Source organism: Parastagonospora nodorum (assembly GCF_000146915.1).
Source record: "Parastagonospora nodorum SN15 chromosome Unknown scaffold_1, whole genome shotgun sequence".
NCBI lineage: Eukaryota > Fungi > Ascomycota > Dothideomycetes > Pleosporales > Phaeosphaeriaceae > Parastagonospora > Parastagonospora nodorum.
In genome coordinates, this window is record NW_001884549.1 from 1,365,240 (window position 1) to 1,383,154 (window position 17,915).

General features: G+C 54.6%; 8 protein-coding genes across 8 annotated transcripts in view; 2 read left to right on the forward strand and 6 right to left on the reverse strand.

Moving 5' to 3' along the window:
- Positions 1 to 217, forward strand: part of SNOG_20007 (hypothetical protein) — a gene marked incomplete at its 5' end in the record, with an annotated part of 659 nt that extends 442 nt beyond the window's left edge. Inside the window, one exon of the mRNA XM_001791228.1 lies at positions 84 to 217. Coding sequence (XP_001791280.1) covers positions 84 to 87 — 4 coding nt within the window. The 3' untranslated portion in view covers positions 88 to 217. The remainder of the gene's footprint in view (positions 1 to 83) is intronic.
- A 1,199-nt stretch (positions 218 to 1,416) lies between these two features.
- SNOG_00600 (hypothetical protein) lies at positions 1,417 to 3,221 on the reverse strand (the record flags this gene model as incomplete). The annotated part of the gene is made up of 3 exons (XM_001791229.1): positions 1,417 to 1,485; positions 1,551 to 2,513; positions 2,622 to 3,221. 3 exons carry the CDS (start codon positions 3,219 to 3,221, stop codon positions 1,417 to 1,419), a joined length of 1,632 nt encoding a protein of 543 aa, XP_001791281.1.
- Positions 3,222 to 3,240: 19 nt separating this feature from the next.
- SNOG_00601 (hypothetical protein) lies at positions 3,241 to 3,734 on the reverse strand (the record flags this gene model as incomplete). Its single annotated transcript, XM_001791230.1, has 3 exons — positions 3,241 to 3,434; positions 3,482 to 3,554; positions 3,681 to 3,734. The coding sequence occupies 3 exons, from the start codon at positions 3,732 to 3,734 to the stop codon at positions 3,241 to 3,243; spliced, it is 321 nt and encodes a 106-aa protein (XP_001791282.1).
- A 416-nt stretch (positions 3,735 to 4,150) lies between these two features.
- Positions 4,151 to 7,606, reverse strand: SNOG_00602 (hypothetical protein; the record flags this gene model as incomplete). The annotated part of the gene is made up of 1 exon (XM_001791231.1): positions 4,151 to 7,606. The coding sequence occupies one exon, from the start codon at positions 7,604 to 7,606 to the stop codon at positions 4,151 to 4,153; it is 3,456 nt and encodes a 1,151-aa protein (XP_001791283.1).
- A 132-nt stretch (positions 7,607 to 7,738) lies between these two features.
- On the reverse strand, positions 7,739 to 8,400 carry SNOG_00603 (hypothetical protein; the record flags this gene model as incomplete). The annotated part of the gene is made up of 3 exons (XM_001791232.1): positions 7,739 to 8,002; positions 8,112 to 8,273; positions 8,371 to 8,400. 3 exons carry the CDS (start codon positions 8,398 to 8,400, stop codon positions 7,739 to 7,741), a joined length of 456 nt encoding a protein of 151 aa, XP_001791284.1.
- Positions 8,401 to 9,711: 1,311 nt separating this feature from the next.
- On the forward strand, positions 9,712 to 12,178 carry SNOG_00604 (hypothetical protein; the record flags this gene model as incomplete). The annotated part of the gene is made up of 4 exons (XM_001791233.1): positions 9,712 to 9,831; positions 9,876 to 10,117; positions 10,168 to 11,398; positions 11,453 to 12,178. The coding sequence occupies 4 exons, from the start codon at positions 9,712 to 9,714 to the stop codon at positions 12,017 to 12,019; spliced, it is 2,160 nt and encodes a 719-aa protein (XP_001791285.1). The 3' UTR covers positions 12,020 to 12,178.
- Positions 12,179 to 12,363: 185 nt separating this feature from the next.
- SNOG_00605 (hypothetical protein) lies at positions 12,364 to 13,652 on the reverse strand. The gene is made up of 2 exons (XM_001791234.1): positions 13,399 to 13,652; positions 12,364 to 13,291 (listed from the first exon to the last, which is right to left on the reverse strand). The coding sequence occupies exons 1-2, from the start codon at positions 13,504 to 13,506 to the stop codon at positions 12,632 to 12,634; spliced, it is 768 nt and encodes a 255-aa protein (XP_001791286.1). The 5' UTR covers positions 13,507 to 13,652; the 3' UTR covers positions 12,364 to 12,631.
- A 1,231-nt stretch (positions 13,653 to 14,883) lies between these two features.
- SNOG_00606 (hypothetical protein) lies at positions 14,884 to 16,266 on the reverse strand (the record flags this gene model as incomplete). Its single annotated transcript, XM_001791235.1, has 4 exons — positions 14,884 to 14,906; positions 14,962 to 15,711; positions 15,761 to 16,149; positions 16,202 to 16,266. The coding sequence occupies 4 exons, from the start codon at positions 16,264 to 16,266 to the stop codon at positions 14,884 to 14,886; spliced, it is 1,227 nt and encodes a 408-aa protein (XP_001791287.1).
- Between the last annotated feature and the right edge of the window lie 1,649 nt (positions 16,267 to 17,915).

The window sequence follows — 17,915 nt, forward strand, 5'->3', positions numbered from 1 at the left end:
GGTTGAGCCCAGACAGTACGGCCCGTACAGTGCCGGGGGGGAAACCTTTCATTCACAATTTTTGGGGGGTGTGGGGGGGGGGGGTGATGAGGCGATAGCGACGGGAGTGGGCAGCTGTGCGGATTTAAAACTTCAGTCAGGCGTTGGCGTTTGGGTATGCGACGATGACACGCAGCTTTGGAGAGTGCATTTCTCTGAACTCTAGTACCGCTTGCAGAATGTGGATTCTGCCTCGTCTTGCAAGATAGCAGAAATAGAGCTGGGCTTTTGCATTCGAGGATATATGTATGACTGTTATCGATAGGAGTAGAAATGCAGCAAGTGCTAATTCAGTCCGGCGCGGCCATTGGGGTATGTGATCGGAATACGCAGATACGCAGCTTTGAACAGTGCATCTTTCCCAGCCCCAGCGTCACTTCCGAAATGCAAACTCCGTCTCGTTTTGCAAGACAGCCAGATAGTCTTGCTTCCAAGTCTTTTGCACTGGAAGGGAAGTAGAACATGCTCCAAACACTACCATTGCACCTCACCCCACTACCTTTGATTCGTCCGTCTTCCTGCCGCGGGTACGCATATTCGCCGTACTGTCTGCGCTGAAATACAGTCACTTCAGCTGCATTTAAAGACAAGCTTGGCTTCGCGCAGAAGTCACACGTTCAGCAGTTTCTCCTACACTTCCTGGGTAACAGGCCACTATATTTTGAGGATTCTTCGCTTCCTGAGATATAGCAGAACCGCCTGATTGTGTTGAAGTGAAGCCAAGTCACATACCGATTACGCGTCGTATTGAGTGAGTGAGACTCGTCAATCTGGAATACAAACAATGCACACCTACATCACGTCAACTTCGCTGCGAGTTAACACCACACCTTACGCTCGTGAAGTTTCACCTTGGATAGACCTTGGCTGAGCGGCAAAAGCAAGGACTCAAATGTGCGCAGAAGAACTGCTCATACACCCACGAGCAGGTGTATGGTGATAGTAGTAAACCAACACATATGCCATAGCACCGAGGCTTTTGATGTCTATACAGATGTACTCGTTTTATGCTACAGTCGCTCGCTATCGAAATGCTTCATCGGGTGGGCAGATTACACGTGCGGGAATTCGTGACTCTGGGGGAGTAGTTTATCTTTGTCCCAACGAGTCTCCATCCCGCAGCGAAGATAACGCCAGAGATCGGCGTGCAAGGGGTATTTTCCCCATCGTTTTCATCACGGGTAGGTTCTTCATTCCTGCAGTGGGGAACTAGAAAGGAAAGGAGGAGAGGCAGCGACATGTGATGCTGGAGAAACTCCACTGATTCAAGGCTTGTAGTGTAGATTCCATTTGTAAAAGTGAAGGAAGGGGGTATATGCCAATGCCAATGCCGAACAAAACGCCTTCCCAAGATAACCATCTCCATACTCATTCCCTCTACTCATGTAACTGGTGCGTCGGACACGCGCCCCGCCCCTTCTTCCCCCACCACTCCCTGATGCATTTCTGTCGAATAGGTTAGCCCCCGTCGTTCTTTCCCAGCAGCGCAAAACGGGGACATGGAAACTTACCTCATGAAACTTGCACAAACACACCAACCTCGCCATCTTATCCCCGGCCTCATACTCCTCAAAGCAGATGATACACTCCTCCTCCTCGCCCTCGGCGTCCACGCAATCCTTCTCCGTCGCCGTGAAAGTAAACATGCCACGCGCGGCGTGCGCCATGCGGCTGCTACCAGTGCTCGCTTCGGCGGCAGAGCTCATGCCGCGAGTACGCTGAATGGGCAGGGACGCAGAAGCCAACGGTGCGGGCGCGGGCGAAGCAGAGTGCGTTGCGAGGGCGAGACATTCCTGGATATGCTGTTCGCGGACAGTTTCATCGCCGTTGAGGCCTTTGGGTGGTAGTTCGTTGCCGCAGACGGGACATTCATCTTCTTCTGCGATTTCGCGGCGACGAGGGGGTTGCGGGTAGGGTGTGAAGGCTGATCGGGGGTACATGTTGAGGCCGGATTGGGACCCTGGGCCGAGATTGAAGGGGAGGTGGCCATTGTTGGCAGTGGTGTAGCGGGATGTAGATGAGGTGGATCGAGAAGTGTGAAAAGCGGACGGCTGCGTGTGACTGGAGGGTAGTGGTGGTAGCCAGCGCTCTCCGCCTGCTTGTCCGCCGTGATAACTCACTCGCCTAGTGTCGCCAGCAGATTCTTGGGACCGCGACGTTTGTCCATGGCCGACTGTTCGCGAAGCATCGTGCACGCTCGATGATGATCGGTGAGCACGGGGATGCGTCGGCGGCCTAGATGCAAAGTGATGGCTTGAAGCTTGACTTGGACGTCGTGGTGGTACGCTTGGGGTATATTGGGGTGGGGGGCCGTAGTTCGGGTCCGGCACGCATGGATTACATACACGAACCTCCTCGCCTCCACCCAACGCTGGATTGCGGAGCGGCCCAAATGGAGACATGTTGTTGTCATCGTCGTCGCCAGTCAGGTCGACAAAATTGGAAAGGCTTTCCGTAGGTGGGTGAACGATAAACTGCCGTGGAATGGTGATGCGATGCGGTGAACACGAGGCACACACGACTCTTCCACACTTTCTGCAGTGATGTTTCCTGTACAAGAATGTAAAGCTTCGTCTGCATACAGGACACTGAGACACTTCGGCGTCTGGCTGCCATGATGGTAGCACAATCTCGCTCCCCCTTCTTCGGGCGTCATTGCCAATTGGCGGTGCTGGTGAAGGTGGAAGTGGAGATGGTGCGGCGACAGGGGAAGAGTTTAGGACAATGGGATCCGAATTTGAGGCCCCTGGGTTGCTCGAGTGCATTCTGATACTTGAAGGTCGTCTCATTGGGGAGTCGGCCGCGGTCAAACGCCTCTTGCGGTCTGAGCTGAGGGACGACGAGGAATCGGTACGCGGTGGCCGATTCGGGAGGTTGTATCGTGAGGACGTAGATTGTGCAGAGGTCTCTGGGTGGGTTGGGTTGGTAGTATTGCGCGAGCGGCTCACATTCGGGTCGGCTAAGAAGTCCATCCAAGTTTCCCCTTCGCGTGCATTCGGCGGTTGCTGGGCCAAGTAGTGTGATGCTACCACTCCATGCGGATAACTAGAGCCTCTGTATGCCTCGTTCACTCCCTCTTCTGCTGTTCCTGCGCTGTCCTGCACTCTATCATGCTGGTTCTGGAACGACGAATGCCGTGGCGGGTAGGGTCCTGCGTTGTGTGTGGTATTGTTCGGCGCCATGTTATTGAAGCGGGTGCATTCACGATGGTTGGAGGCGGGCGAGGAAAACGGTGCGCTGACGAGCCGGCGGTGGGGTCGAGTGCGCTGTGAGGGTGCAAGGCAATGGCGATGGGCGTAGGGATGTGATCGGACGCTCACGGCGACATGCCGCCACCCAGTCCGCGCGTGATGACCGTTGAGGCGGCGTTGGAAATGCAGTAAAAGATGTCTCTACTGCCTTCTATCAGTGCTCCGGTCACTGTTATCAACGGTTCACTCACTGTGCACAGCAGAGCGTCGTGGTGAAGCTAATGTGGTTCCCGCGGGGATCGGGGGTCCGGTACAGCTAGTGGGCTACGGCAACGTTCCTGGACAGGTGACAAAAATACTTGAGCCTGAAGCGATGCGCAGTGAGATATATAACTTCTTGTGCTAGCGAAGCTGTTCAGTGAGGGTACTCCCGGCCTGTTGGAGACTTACGCTCGGTCGGCCTGGAGGAACTGACGTCTCGTGCCTCAGGCGCCGATAACCCATGATGTGATGCTATCGGCTTATCGCGCCAAAACAAACCCCAGCTAAGCACGCGACCCTTGCTATGGACTATCAACGGCCCGACACCGCAACTTTGTCACTTTCGTTATTGCAAGGTAATGCTGAAGATAATGCTCAAAGTCATCGAATTAATAGTGTACGTAGCTATCCATCTGCCAATCCACATAACGTACAAAACAACAAATACACCTCTCGCCCAGCTCTAATCCAAAAGTCGTGTACTCGATATGCACCCTCTACGCCGCGCGATGCTTATCCTCAACCAACGCCAGAAAAGACTGCTTTTGATGCTACTGCGACTATACAGCAAGGAGACTCGTGACAATAAGGAATGTGTAATTAAAAAGAAGGGTATATGTAGTTCCGCTGATGTACTGAAAATGAATATGTGTGGCCGCCTAGTGCATAGAGAACCGGCTTCGTGCGCTTCTCTGCGTGCTGCCACTGCGACTTCGATCGACAAATTCGGCTGATGCCTCTAGGTGACTTCCAGCGTCGTATCCGTCGCTCTGTAGACTATCCTTTGTCACGTGGTGCTGGACGTACCCTGTGCTCAGAGGCCGATTGCCCTGCGCCCCTATCGGTGGTGGTGGAACATTGAAGTCGCTGACACCATCGTTGGGAAAGATACTTGACGCGGCAGAACGATTGGGTGAGCGTTCAGGTGACGGCGAAGGTTCTGTAGAGCCGAAAGGTAGGCGGATCGGTAGGCCGCCAGGCGTGGGGTGGAGATGTTGGCTCTGTTGGCTGGTTGGAAACATTGGTGGAGGTGGTGGAGGTGGTGATGATGTGTCCATCACAGTCGACAACCGATCCGGATGTATTGCAGCTTCCGTGGACCGCGTCCGTCGCGAGTTCTTTCGAGGAAGAGTAGGGGCGCGACTTGGAGGCCCCGCCCGCCCCTGTGTGACACGCGATGCTCGCGATCCTATCCTGCTGGGCAGTTCAATGCCACCGCCAGTCTCGATGGGCCCAAGAGTGGGTGCAATGGCGGAGATGCGATTAACGGGCTCAAATTCCACGTCACTCGCGTTGGAGTAGCTGTCAGAAGACCGTCTCCGATCACCAGCGAGAACACCCGCTGACGCAACTCCTAAAGAATTCTGCCGTCGAGGCGGCGAAGCCCTCGCTGTTGAATTCCGTGGTGGAGACTCAGGGCTGTCCCGGTATGGCTCTTGCGCAACCTCAGGAGACTCGCCGTCTTCTTCTACTGCCATCATCTGTGGTGGCATGCGTGTACTTCTGACCACCTCGAAACCCTTGCTCTTTTCCTTCTTCCTGCCACCCATGAGGTTCAAGCTCTTGAACCAGCCAGTTGCGGACGACACTGGGCTCATTGGGTCAGCAGGTCCAGTCTTCAACTTGCGCGTAGGTTGCGAGGACAGGGCCGGTCCACGAAGTCCGTAGTAAAAGTCGGATTCTCGAACCGAGTAATCTGTATTATTCCGTCGCTCAAGGTTCGGGTCAGAGTCATCCTTATTCATCCGTAGATAGGCTGGAGCAGGGGTTCCGGAAGCTCGAGACGGTCCTTCTCCTAAGTCGCCTGTTTCGATGTCGACATTGTCCGAGTAGGGCGCATCTGCGACGTCTGCAGTGATGGATGGCCTGCCTGATGCGCCAGGCCCAAGCGAGTCCATTGTGTGCTTGCGCGGTCTTGGAGGACGGTAGTATGGATCCGCAGCGTCAAATGTCGTGCCCATTGTTGGCCGTCGCGAGCTTTGAGAAGAAGCACCACCGAGGAAGGTGAAGGGCGTGGCATTGATCCCAGGCGTGCCTGGACTAGTGCCTCCTCCGTTGTTGCTGTATTCACCCTGGCTGAAGCCTTCGAAGCCCACACTGGCGCGTTGACTGTCTCTATCGTACGGACCATTTAGGAGGACACCCGAGCTGGCAGAAAGGCTTCTTGATCGACTGTCGATGAGCCGGATGTTCTTGTTCTCGTCGTGGTGTAGCATTGTTGCCGTCGAATTCAAGCTGCTGCGCTGCTTTCGATGGTGGCGCTTGGAAAGTTGTCGTTTGCCAAAGACTTTGGTGAGTCCTCCTCGCTGGTCTGCTCCAGCACCTGCAAGCCTCGCAGCGACCTCGATAATTGTTTGCAGAGCGTTGAGGAAGAAGCCAAAGACGAGGACTATGCCGTGCAGCAACAGGATGATGTATCCAATCCATCCCCTTGGTGCTTCTGAGACACCCAGGGAAGGAACAAAGGCGACTGAGAGCAGGATGCACGTTAGTCGTACCGCCGAAAAGAAAGTGTGATAGGCGTTCATCGAGGTATTCGACTGAAATGGTTTGAAGGCGTGTAAGGTAAGAATTAGGATTACTTCGCAGATTGCAAGCATAATAATCTGCGCAATGCCGGAAGGCTGGATAGCGCCAATAGCAATGGCGCGTATGATGGTCAGAAGTACAGGGATGAATGCAAACGGAGCGGCGTCGTCGGAATAGGTGTTGTAGAGAGGTCCGTAGGTCAAGACGGTAGGTAGATCGTCGAAAAGGTGGGCACGGGGCCTCGTAGTGAAAATGGACCAAAAGATCAAGGACGCAGATCCGGCTACCACAATTAGGAGGATGACAGCAGTAGCCACGACGGAGCCCGAAGAGCGAGGTGCTACCACCAACTGGAACAAAGATAAGCAAATGATAGGTAGCATGAAGTAGTTGAAGACGATCCGGACCACGTTGCCAGCAGTGAAGGGCCAGTTCTTGCCGGTAAGGTCACCACCCTGGTTGTGGGTGAGCTTTCGGTAAGCCCATCGTCCAAGGAAGCCAAGCTGGGTGATGACAATGACAATGCCGATAAGAACAAGCAGGAAGATGGCCATGCATGCCCACATGTCTCGCTCTCTGGTCATGCCCACGTACTGACTCATGCGCGTAAGTCCGTAGGTGCCGTTCACAAAGTAGATGCCATCAACAAGACTCTGGGATCCATTCCCTTGGCTTACAAAGCTCTGGTTGAAGAGCAGAAGTGACCAACTGGCCTGGCTAACTACCGGCTGAAAAAAGCCAGGATAGTTCAGACTCAAGCTGCCCGCCAATACGATGAATTGAATATACTGAAGGCAGTCACCGAAGCCAGGAGTGACCAGCCGCAACAGGTCTTCGTCGCGTCCATAATTGCTTGTCCAGTGGAACACGTTCGAGGTACCCCATGGACTGCACGTCGCAGCGAAAATGGTTGCAAGAGCCACGAGCGCGAGCACAGCCGCGGGCATATAACGCAGCGAGCTGGATAACCTGGGGCCTAGGTCTGGTGTGATATTGGCAGACACGCAGCCTAGCGCCTGCCTGTCTGTGTTGCCGGACAAGATGGTTAGTGTTGCTGCCCAAGTGGTGAAGGAATATGAGCTGTGGAAGTTGTTGGAGACATTGAAGGTCCGGAATTCCTGGGGATTGCTCGCATTGGCAGGGAAGGCAGGCGCGACTGGGCAGCCCCGAGTTGTGTCGCAGAACTGGCGCGGCTCGGGAATGGCAGCAGAATACGTCAGCACCCTGTAACTCTGGAGCAGCGTGGTGTAGAGCTTGTTGCCCGGCTCCAGATCCACGATTTTGCCAAAGGTGCTAGAATTGTCCGTCCAAGTCGGGCTGTTTTTATCCGGATAGGTGCCCGACGTGGTCTGCCCCGACACGTCTCCATATACGGTGATGTTCAAGGGGTGATTCGGGTCAACGGTGTCGAAATGTGCCCACACATACTTGGGGGTGAATGCGAGGTACGGCGAGTTGGCTTCGTCGCGCAGACGGACTGGCTCGAGGCAGTTTTCGAAGCTGACAAAGACGGCGCTGGCGAGCGGGAGGAACGAGGTGAGGGCAAGAAGGAGGAGGAGCATCGGGAACCCGCAGACAGGCGGCATGCTGCATGGTTTCCGGCGCGACCTCGGGGGGCGCTGTGCATGTTGATGCGCCGGTATCTCGAGAAGGGTGCCGCCGTGAGTGCGCAGTGTCGTGACTGCCATTATTGCCTCGCACCTTCCTTCTTCATGTCTTCACTCTGCCGGCAGTGGGAATGGCGGGTCGGAGGCGGCGATTGGGGCGGTCGCATGCGCGGGTGAAAGTGGTGGTGATGACGTCTCGCCGGCGGTGGTCGCAACTCGAAGATTTTCTGTCGCTGGGCTGGGCCGGCGGTGGTGATGGGCAAGAGCCTCTTTCAGCGACGGCTGTTCCCAAGACAGTGGACGAGGATGGCCTGCCCAGAGCTGAGACGCGCGGAGGCAGGAGCGATGGTGCGTTGGTGCGTTGGCAGGGGCAGCCTAGGATGCTCTGCTCAGCAACGGCGTGGTAGCGAATGTACGAAGTGAAGGCAGTCCGGCAGAGTGCTCAGCAGCAACAAGACAAAACAAGACCGGACTCAACACGGACTGGCCCACGGAGACGGGTGAGACTCCTGAGGTGGCGGGGTGCAGCTGCAAGCGCGACTTTAGCTGCGAATCCCTCGTGTGAGAGTATAGGCACGTCGACTTCGCCTTGTCTTCGCACACCACTCGGCAGATGGCCGTCAATCAGGCCATGCGTTGCAATGCACTGCGTCAAATCAGGTCGGAATCCCTCTCCATAGGCTGCCTGATATCGACCACGTTCTACAACGTCATACAAAGCGCTAGAGAATCGCATGTCTTACAAGAAACGTGACAGGAGAGCTGGTGTTCATCGCGATTCCTGAGTCGTCCTCGCCTGCCCTGCCATGTCTGCTGATTGGCTGTGGCACGCCTAATTAAAGAAATACGTGCGCCCGTCTCTGCATGTCCGCAACGCTGCGACTGTCTCCACGCATTGCTGCTCCTATCCCCTATCTCGACAATCACTGCCTGTCATGCTCGCCGTCGACCGTCCTTGCATTGAAACACTTCAATAACCATGCGCGGCTGGAAGACGCAAGGATCACCACCTCGACTGTGTTGAGACGACCCGTTTCTGCACAGCCACGCACCTATTTCTGTTTCGCCGTCGATCCAGCTCATGCCTCCCCAACCACGTTCCACCCCTCCCATCTTCCCCGTGTCACCACGACTAAATTATCCCGAGCATGATGCACATTCTGACAGCCTTCGAGAACGTGTCCGACGAAGAAGACCATGTCATTGCGTGATGCCATCACTCATGCGCTACCAGCGTATCAATGAGTCCCTGTGCCGCTTAACCGCATCTGCTTGGCCCTTGTTGGTATGACCACATTCTCACCACCTAGGCAGAGAGCCAAATACCTTTCATGTGATTCATCGTGCACTTTGCATTTTAAATTTATTTACAAAGCGCATCTTGCCATGTCGAACGATTGCGCTGTCTCCGCCCTCGCATCAGGCATAGTATGGTTGTTCAGCTTGAACCCGATCGATGCTATATCAGCTGATCTTTCTCGCGAAATCTCGAATGTGACATAATCTTCACATGGCAGCTGGAGATTGTCAGATTCCAATAAACTCAAACAACAACTTTCATCTTAAAGATCGCAGTTCGAGGCAGCTGTCAGTAACTATGTCGTGCAGCAAGCGCGACCCTGTATGACGTCGCAGGCCTCGACATCAGGCCGCGAATGAACGTCCAGTCCCAGTCTCATGTCAGATCAAAGACCACGAAAAAATTCCATCGCGACCACACTCTAGACCCCAAGTATGCGAAGCATCGCACCGCCGAGCCTGCTTTATCGCAACGCTTGGCATGCCCGCCATCCATCGTGCATACGCCACCAGTTTTTCTTTCTAGATCCATCCTCATGCGGCAGGTCGAGGAACACAACATGACCATCACGAGCAGGCCCGTCAAATCCAACGCTCGCCGAGCGTCGGCTCCATCAAACTTTGGACAAGCCGCAGAAAGCTTTCCTTGGCTCCTTCCCTTTTAGACTTGTACCTTCTTGGCAGCAACGGTGCACCGGTACCATTATCCGAGTTTCTGGGTGACTTTAAAGTGTGCATCATGGCCCGGCGTCTTCGAATCCTCGTCGCGATCAGTCAATTGAACCATGGCGATGAAATGTGTAGCTTTGGCCGCTGGCCTCCTTCTAGGGTCCGTGCAGGCTATCACGACGGAGGGCATGCTTGCTGCCCCGAGACGAAGCACCGGCATCTTGAATGCCAAGGGAGTATGTGCCACGATCTTTGTTTGTGACCTACGCTGACAAAACAGGATAAAGCATTGTTTTCTGAGGCAAAGTACAACTGGACAACTGCCAAGACAACAACGACCTGGCACTTCATCGACACCAAAACCGGCAACATCACCAAAGCTCCTTTCAACAGCGCTGTCTCTGAAGTTGTCTGGGTTGGCGATAGCGACGACAGTATCCTCTACATTAATGCCACAAACGAGGCCATTCCTGGAGGTGTGACTTTGTACACTGCGGATCTCAGCGCTTCCACCTTTTCACCGTAGGCAGCCTCCAGAAACAAATTGTAGTTCGAACGCTAATGATATACAGAAAACTTGTTGCATCTCTCGGTGCGCCGTTTGCTGGCCTCAAGGCTGCAAAGACCGAATCGGGCGATATCAACTTCGTCGTCAACACTTTGGCATACGGAAACAATGGATCTGCTTACAATCCCCAGCTTGCATCAAAGCAAAAGAGTCTGGGTCAGCTGTACTCTTCTAACTTCGTACGTCACTGGAACTACTACATTACACAAGAGCGATACTCGGTCTTTTCTGGATGTTTGGCTGGTGGAAACGGTAGCTACGCGTTCACTGGAGAGATGAAGAACTTGCTCAATGGCATGAACTACACCGTCACCCGTCCCGAAAGCCCCGTTCAAGGCTCCTCAAGTGACCCTGGCGACTACGACCTATCCCCTGACGGTAGCACGGTTGCTTTCCGCACGAAAGCACCGGAGCTCGCCAAGGCAAACTACACTGCCAGTTACATCTACATTGTTCCACACGATGGTTCTCAAGTTGCTGTGCCCATAAACGGCCCCGGAACTACTGCACCTGAGACCGCTCAGGGTGCGTCTGGCTACCCCACGTGGTCGCATGACAGCAAGAAGATTGCTTATGGCCAGCAAGATGGCATTTTCTACGAATCTGACCGATACAAGCTCTACATCGCCGAGATTGATGGCCTGAACTCCAAGATACGCTCTGTTGCAGAAGATTGGGACTCGGCGCCCTCAGGTCTCTCATGGAGCCCCGACGATTCTGACCTCTGGGTGATTTCAGAGCTACATGCGTCTGTTCGCTTGTGGATCATCCCTCAGGATGCCGCGGCAGACTTCAAGCCCGTAAACATCACTGGACCAGACACAACTCTGTCTGACTTTGCTGTGTTGCCAGACGGCTCTGCTTTCGTCTCTGCCGCCTCAAGCTGGAGCAGTCGTATCTTCTACAGTCAGCAGCCCGGTCAGGACAAGAAGATCTTGTTCACTGCAAATGAAGTCGACCCCGAGCTGAAGGGCCTAGGGCCTCAAGACGTGTCCAACTTTTGGGTAAAGAACGACGATGGCGATGACATCCAAACTTTCGTGTTTTACCCCACCGGCTTTGATCCTAGTAAGAAGTACCCGCTTGCCTTTGTTGTCCACGGCGGACCTCAAAGCTCTCAAGGTGATGCCTGGTCAGTACGCTGGAATCTGCGATTGTGGGCCGATCAAGGCTTCATCGTGACAACCACACAATTCACCGGAACAGCCAGCTACGGCCAGAACTTCACCGACAAGGTAACCAACACATGCACCCGAATCGTCTCTCCACCCAACTAACCAAATTCCCAGATCCAAAACAACTGGGGCGGCACCCCCTACACCGACCTCGTCAAGGTCTTCGAGCACATGCGCGACAACATCTCCTACATCGACACCACGCGCGCCATCGCCGCCGGCGCCTCCTTCGGCTGCTACATGATGAACTGGATCCAGGGCCATGCGCTCGGCCGCGAGTTCAAAGCGCTCGTGTGCCACGACGGCAAAATGACAAACGTGGGCTCCTACGCCACCGACGAGATCTGGTTTATCCAGCGCGACAACAACGGCACGATTTGGAACGACCGTGCCAACTACGAGAAATGGGACCCCTTGTTCCACGCAGCCAACTTCAGCACGCCCGAGTTTGTCGTGGGCAATGATCTCGACTTCCGCGTGGTTATCAGCGAGCCGTTGCAGACGTTTAATGTCCTCCAGACCATGGGCGTGCCGAGTCGATTCTTGCATTTCCCGGATGAGGGGCATTGGGTTACGAAGAGGGAGAATAGTATGCTGTGGCATGGTGCGATATTTAATTGGATCAAGTATTGGGTGGGCTTGGAGGAGGAGCTTATGACTGATGGCGTGATTACGCAGTAGGTGTGAAGCAGGTGGCTTGGAATGAGACGCATGTAATGTAATGCCGAGTGCGACTGTTGCGTGAAGATGAGATTTGAGAATGGCATGTATCAATCGCTTTGAGGTCCACCACGCCAGGAGGATACATACATATATCAATCAGCTTTGCACATCTCACAATTTTTCGCCTCTCATTATCACACCGGTTGTCCGTTCTGTGGCAGGCTGGATTGTTCCATAACCCACCAAAGTAGATCCAAACATCATCATCATCAACATGATTCACATTAACCACGACGAGATCAAACAAGTGAAGCGATCATAGGTCCGCATATCCAAGTATCACCACATTGCAATTCAAGCACCTCATTGATTTTATATCGCATGCCAAGCACGCTTTTTCCATTCCCTAATTGACTAGATACAACCGCCCACCTCGACACAAGACGGTAGGAACAAACAAAGAGCCGACGCGGGGGTATATATCAACCCTAAATTAACACCAGGAGTGTCTTCTATTCACGCGCGAAATAGCCACGAAGAGAATAAACCCAAATGCAAGAAGAAGTCATGACGTATAAACATTTCTAGGCGGAACAATCAAGCTCCAAAAGTGATTGACAGAAAAGATGCTTATAGCATAAGGGCAAAGGCGGCAACGACACCAGCGAAGCTGAGACCGGCCTGGAGGCTGGAGGCAGCGCCGGTGCTCTCGGGGAGACCGGGGCGGGTAGCGTTGGCAGCACCAGTGCTGGTGGGGCGGAGGGAGCTAGGGACGGACATGGACTTGGTGGGCATGACGATGGTGGAGTTCTGGCCGACGGGGTAACCGGTGCTCACGGCAGCCGCGGAGGGCTTGGTGACAATGGTGGTGGCATTGGGAGCGCTGGAAACAGCGACAGAGCTGGCGGGGTATCCAGCAGGGGCGCTGGAAGCAGCAGCGGGGGTAGAGCTGGCAGCGGCGGAGCTGGCAGGGTAGCCACCACCGTAGGCAGTGGAAGCAGCGCTGGAGGGAGCGACACCGGAGCACTCGGCGCCCTTGGAGATACCGAACTGGGTGGAGTACTGGTACTGGCCGGTCACATCGTCAATGAGCTGGAGACCGTAGTGGGTGACATCAGCCTCGAGGCCGGAGGAAGGAGTCCAGGAGTATTTGCCGCTGTTGGCGATGCCAGTGACAATGGTGGAAATGGGAACCACGTTGGTGGACGGGCCACGGAGAAGAACAAGCGAGACGCTGTTCGAGGTGGTTGGCTGCCAGGTGATCTCGAATGGCTTGCAGGCAGGGACGACCTGGTTGCGGTTAGCGCCTTGGTCACGTTTCGCGTTGCACGGCGCATTCCTCCAGTGTTGTCGCAACAACGTCAAGGCATTGCGCGCAATGCGGGGTCAATACATACCTCGAGAAGAGGACGGGTGATGGGGTTACCCTTGGGCTCGCCAACGGGGGCGTGCTGGGCAGCGGCAAGGCCGGCGAAGAGGGCAACGATGGCGGTCTGGGCGAACATGTTGACGGTGGTGGTGGGTATTATGGTATTAACGCGTAGGCGCGAGAATTATATGTTAGGTTGAGAGAGCGTGGGAGTCGGTAGAAGACGGGAGTAAAGAGAGGCTGAAGAACAGATGACTTCGTTGGAATGTTCGGTTGCGGTACAGAAGGTAAGAGGAGAGCCAGAAGGGAGAGGCTTAGGTTATATCGATTTCCGGTCACGACTGCAAACAGGCCCCTAAGCGCACGCGGGCGTCCAATCTCCTGCGTAGCGCACCCAACTGGGTTCCTGCATTAGCACAGGCCCTGTCCCCCAGACGACGCCGCGAACTCTCGAGATTGCGCCGCTTGCGCCCATTGGGCTGGCTTACGGGCACGCAGCGAATGAGCGACGGTGAAGGTAATTTAGCCTTCTCGCATTCAGGGGCGCGGCGTGTTCCATAAGCCAGACTCCGCCAAAAGGCTGTTTTCCGGTCAGCAAAGGAGCCTGCACGGTCTATTATGGGAAATTGCGAGCCGTTAATGAGGTGCGGCCGCCTGAAATCGCGTCCAAAGTCTGTATTCTTACTGACTACCGGTGACATGCCCAAGCGGGTGGCACCACTGCGAATATTGAGCGCAGTGTGCGCAGTTGAAGAAATCAGCAAAGAAGTCCAGCGTCTACAACGTTTCACTGCGCTGCTGCAAGGCTTCTCCAGATTTCGTACTCCATGGAGTCTTGATCGGCGCTGTTGTGCGCTGCTCGGCCGCTTCCATCAAGGCCGCATTACGCTGTGACTACGGCGGCACCAATGGCCCGATTCGAAGCCAGTTTGCAAAACGCGCCCGGGCCGATTGGCGCGCTGCAGCGCCCATCCAGATCCTGCTCGTCGCACCAGTTCACTGACCACATGTGCATCATGTTCGCAACGTTTCTCGCAAAGCACGAGCTTCGCCACCGATAAGATTGCGCTGCCTTGGGCAAGTGTGCGCGCGAAATTATTGCGCCAACGGTGTGCCGTTGCGTCGCGTGTCGCGTGTCGCTCATCGCCAGCAATTTTAGACATCACCATCCGTATTATGTCATCTCACGTCGTACCGAACTGTAAGCTGGCGATCCAACGGTTGCATTCATCTCTAGCTAGCTGCCGGGTTTCACATAAGCCCGCGTGCTGCTTGGCGCTATCTAGGTAGGCCACGGTAATCCTTCACATAAACAACGGAACGCGTATGTACAGTACAGTGGGCGACGACGTCAAGCCCTACAGCGAGCGAGTGCATCGGGGTATCTTCGAAGTGAAGTAAAATTCGTAAAGTCGTTACTTGCGGTAAAAGTGTAGGCGAGGTGGGGCGGAGCGAGTGTGAGTGTAAGGGGGTCAAGAAAAGAGTTGGAACCGTAACTTCAAGCATGAAATGCTTAGTAGCCGCACTGGCCGGGGTCTGAGATAGAAAGTCAGCATGCATGTCAACGGGGCAGTGTGAACGAGCGACTTACACTTTCGGCTGGTCAATGGCTGCGGGAAAATGCCATTCGCAAGTAAGTCCTGCATGTCCCATTCAGGCGCGCCCTCGGTCTTCCAGGTCCAGAAGATCCATCCAGCAGCCTTCTCGTAGGCGTCCAGTTGCGCCTCGATGAAGCGTCCGATGTTGTACTTGTCGTCGTTGGAGAGGGCCGCAACCGAGCCGGTATACTTGCCAGCGCAGTCACCAACCTTGGACGACCCACTGAGGGTGCCGTCGTAGCGTGCGCCCTTGTCCTTTCCGTTCAACCACTTCGCGCAGTCGGTCAGGCCACCCGTCCACTCGCCCGCAATGGTGTTCTTGCCAGTGCTCGCCATCTGGTTGCCAAAGTCGCAGGCCTGCTTGATGTGGCCATTAAGGTCTTGAGAGACCATGCCATTGTCGAAGATTTCGTAGTGGTGAGTGTCGAGGAGAAGGTTCCACATGCCTGCGCCCCAGTTGCCCCAGGATGTGACGCCCTGGAAGGCATCGTGGAAGGTGATGGCGACTTCGGAGTTCTTGAGGTTACCCCAGCCGTCCATGTAGAACTGACGAACAACGTTCATGTCGAGAGATGGGCCAAGAGGTTCGTTGAGTAGCTGAATAGCAGAAACAGCGGGATGGGAGGCGTGGTCGTCGCGGATCTTGTTGAGCACATTCAAAGTGTGCTGAACAGAGTCGCCTTGTGTCCAGCGAACACTGCCGTACTGGCCAGAGTTGTCGAAGCCGTTTTGCGACAGGGGAGCTGTATTCCATTAGGACGGGGACAAGTATCCAAACAACATTGCACTCACCACCGTGGAGATCAATCATGACCTTCAATCCAGCTTCCTGCGCCCAGCCCAGAGCCTCGCCCAACTTATCGTACGCACCCTGCACATAGGGATCGCCCTCTCGTGGTAGCACACTCCAATACCCAACCGGGATTCGCACGTGGTTCAAACCAGCACCAGCCATCTGGAAAAAGTCGTCCTTGGTAAAAAAGCTATTCCAGTGTTGCTCGAGGCGCGCCTTGGCAGCGTCCTTGCCGAGCAGCTCAGTCAACGTCCACTCATCTTTGGCAGCATTGCCTTCGAAAACGGAAGGAGTAATCCATGGCTCGAGGACGAGCCAACCACCAGCATTGACACCACGGACTTTCTGCTCGCCGTAGGGGAATGATGGGGCGCGCTTAACCGGTTGCCTAGACGCGACAATTAGCTTAGGCAAGCTTAAGCAAGCTTCAAGACACCTACAGGGGAGAAGCTGAGCTCAAAGCCAAAAGACCAACAGCCGCAGCTGTCAGGTATTGTCCAACCATGATGTGTTATGTGTTTGTATCTAGCTTTCACAAGCTCATCCAGGTGTATGGTCGACAGTTACAAGAAGAGTATTGATATACACAAGCTCGTATAACTCAAAGGTACTCGAACCACATTCCGGGGGATCTACCCACGTTATATAACCCCAGGCACCACGGCACGAACGAACAAGCAAGCTTCAAGAAGGAGTCATGCCCCAAGCTTCCTCCACCAGATCTTCGTGCCCGAAAGCTACCCTTGCACCCAGTGACCCTTTCTAATTCTGCCAGACATATACCAAGCGGTGTCCGGGATCTCGCCTTGGAACTTCCACCCACTCAGCTCCGTCCGCAATCCACAATTCGAGAACATCTTTACCCGCTTGCACCGCGGACAGCTGTCTCGTGAGCTGGCAGCATCCCTGATGTACAATGACGTTGTGACGAAGGACCTAATTCCCGGCAGACGTGCCCAATCGAAGGCTGCGGGTTGTTCTAGACCAGAGGGCACGTTCAGGCACGAGTGTTTCACTGCCATCGCGTTTGCTGCGTTGCGCATGATGATTGGACAAAGGGGCTGTGGCGATGATGCAGGGATCGGCGGCCGATGCGACTCAAGACGGATGGCGGAGCGCCACGCTGTGGTTTTATACATCAAGGGTTAAGCTAAGGATTGCGAGGGTTCGAGTGGGTGTTTTGCTTGATGCGGTAGAAACATATCCACTATGTACAGTTGGCGAATGGTTCGTGGGTCGGCCCTTTGGCAGGCCTCCAATTTTACAAAACCTCAACAATATTGTGCGAGGAAACATTTCTATTGCTTCCAAAGTCCCGCCAGATACTTTACTCTTGGGAGTATTGTAGTCCTGTTTTGCGGGGAACCCAACCGTGCCGCAGTTGAAGATCTCATGCCCTTTGCAGCAATATTGTGGTATAATACCCGCTATTCTGCCGAGGAGCCCTAGAAGATCCACCAGACCAGCGCTTGGTAGCAGTAGCATGTGCTCCACCTTCACCGACGTGATGTGTTGTTTTGTGTAGCCCCAGGCATCGGAGCAGCAGTCAGGGCGGTGAAGAAAACAAGTTGCACAAGACCCATCTACTATTCGCCAACACTTCAGCTCATGCTTAGCATCCGGACCTTGGAGTTGGACAGAGAGTGCCATGTAGTGACGATCGCGAATGACGATGTTTGTTTCTTTTGCAAGCAAAACATGGCGGGAAGAATGTCATCATCATCATCAGCATTTCTCCCATCCCTTACCTCGCCCACCTCGGCACACATCCCGGGCTAGTCTTTCAGCAACGAATCGGCATCGTGAGGCATCAACCCATGGGCGTATGACAACGCGCTCCACAGCAAGGCCACCTCCGTCAGTCGCAGTCATCGCTGTCGTTCTCTCCGCCAAGACGTTCCCTCGGCCCGCAGATCATGTGGAAGAGGCGTCCGACGGTCGCGTGGCTTATGATGATGCGGGGGAAAGCTCACTGGGCGAGAGAGTTGCGAGTGTGACGCTGAAGAAACTTCACGATGGTGAGATCATTGCGGTCATAAGACCTGGGGTTTGATCTGCGTTTGTGGGGTGCAGTAGGGTAGGATTGATGGGACTGGGGTGGCGAGTCTCGTGATGGGGGTTAGGTAAGCGGCGATCGGGCGCGGCGCTTCGGAA

Bases quoted from the DNA above. Each gene is read 5' to 3' on its own strand.
- SNOG_00605 (XM_001791234.1), bottom strand. From the start codon at position 13,506: ATGTTCGCCCAGACCGCCATCGTTGCCCTCTTCGCCGGCCTTGCCGCT. The intron at 13,292-13,398 runs GTATGTATTGAC...AACCGCAACCAG, and splicing joins TCACCCGTCCTCTTCTCGAG to GTCGTCCCTGCCTGCAAGCC.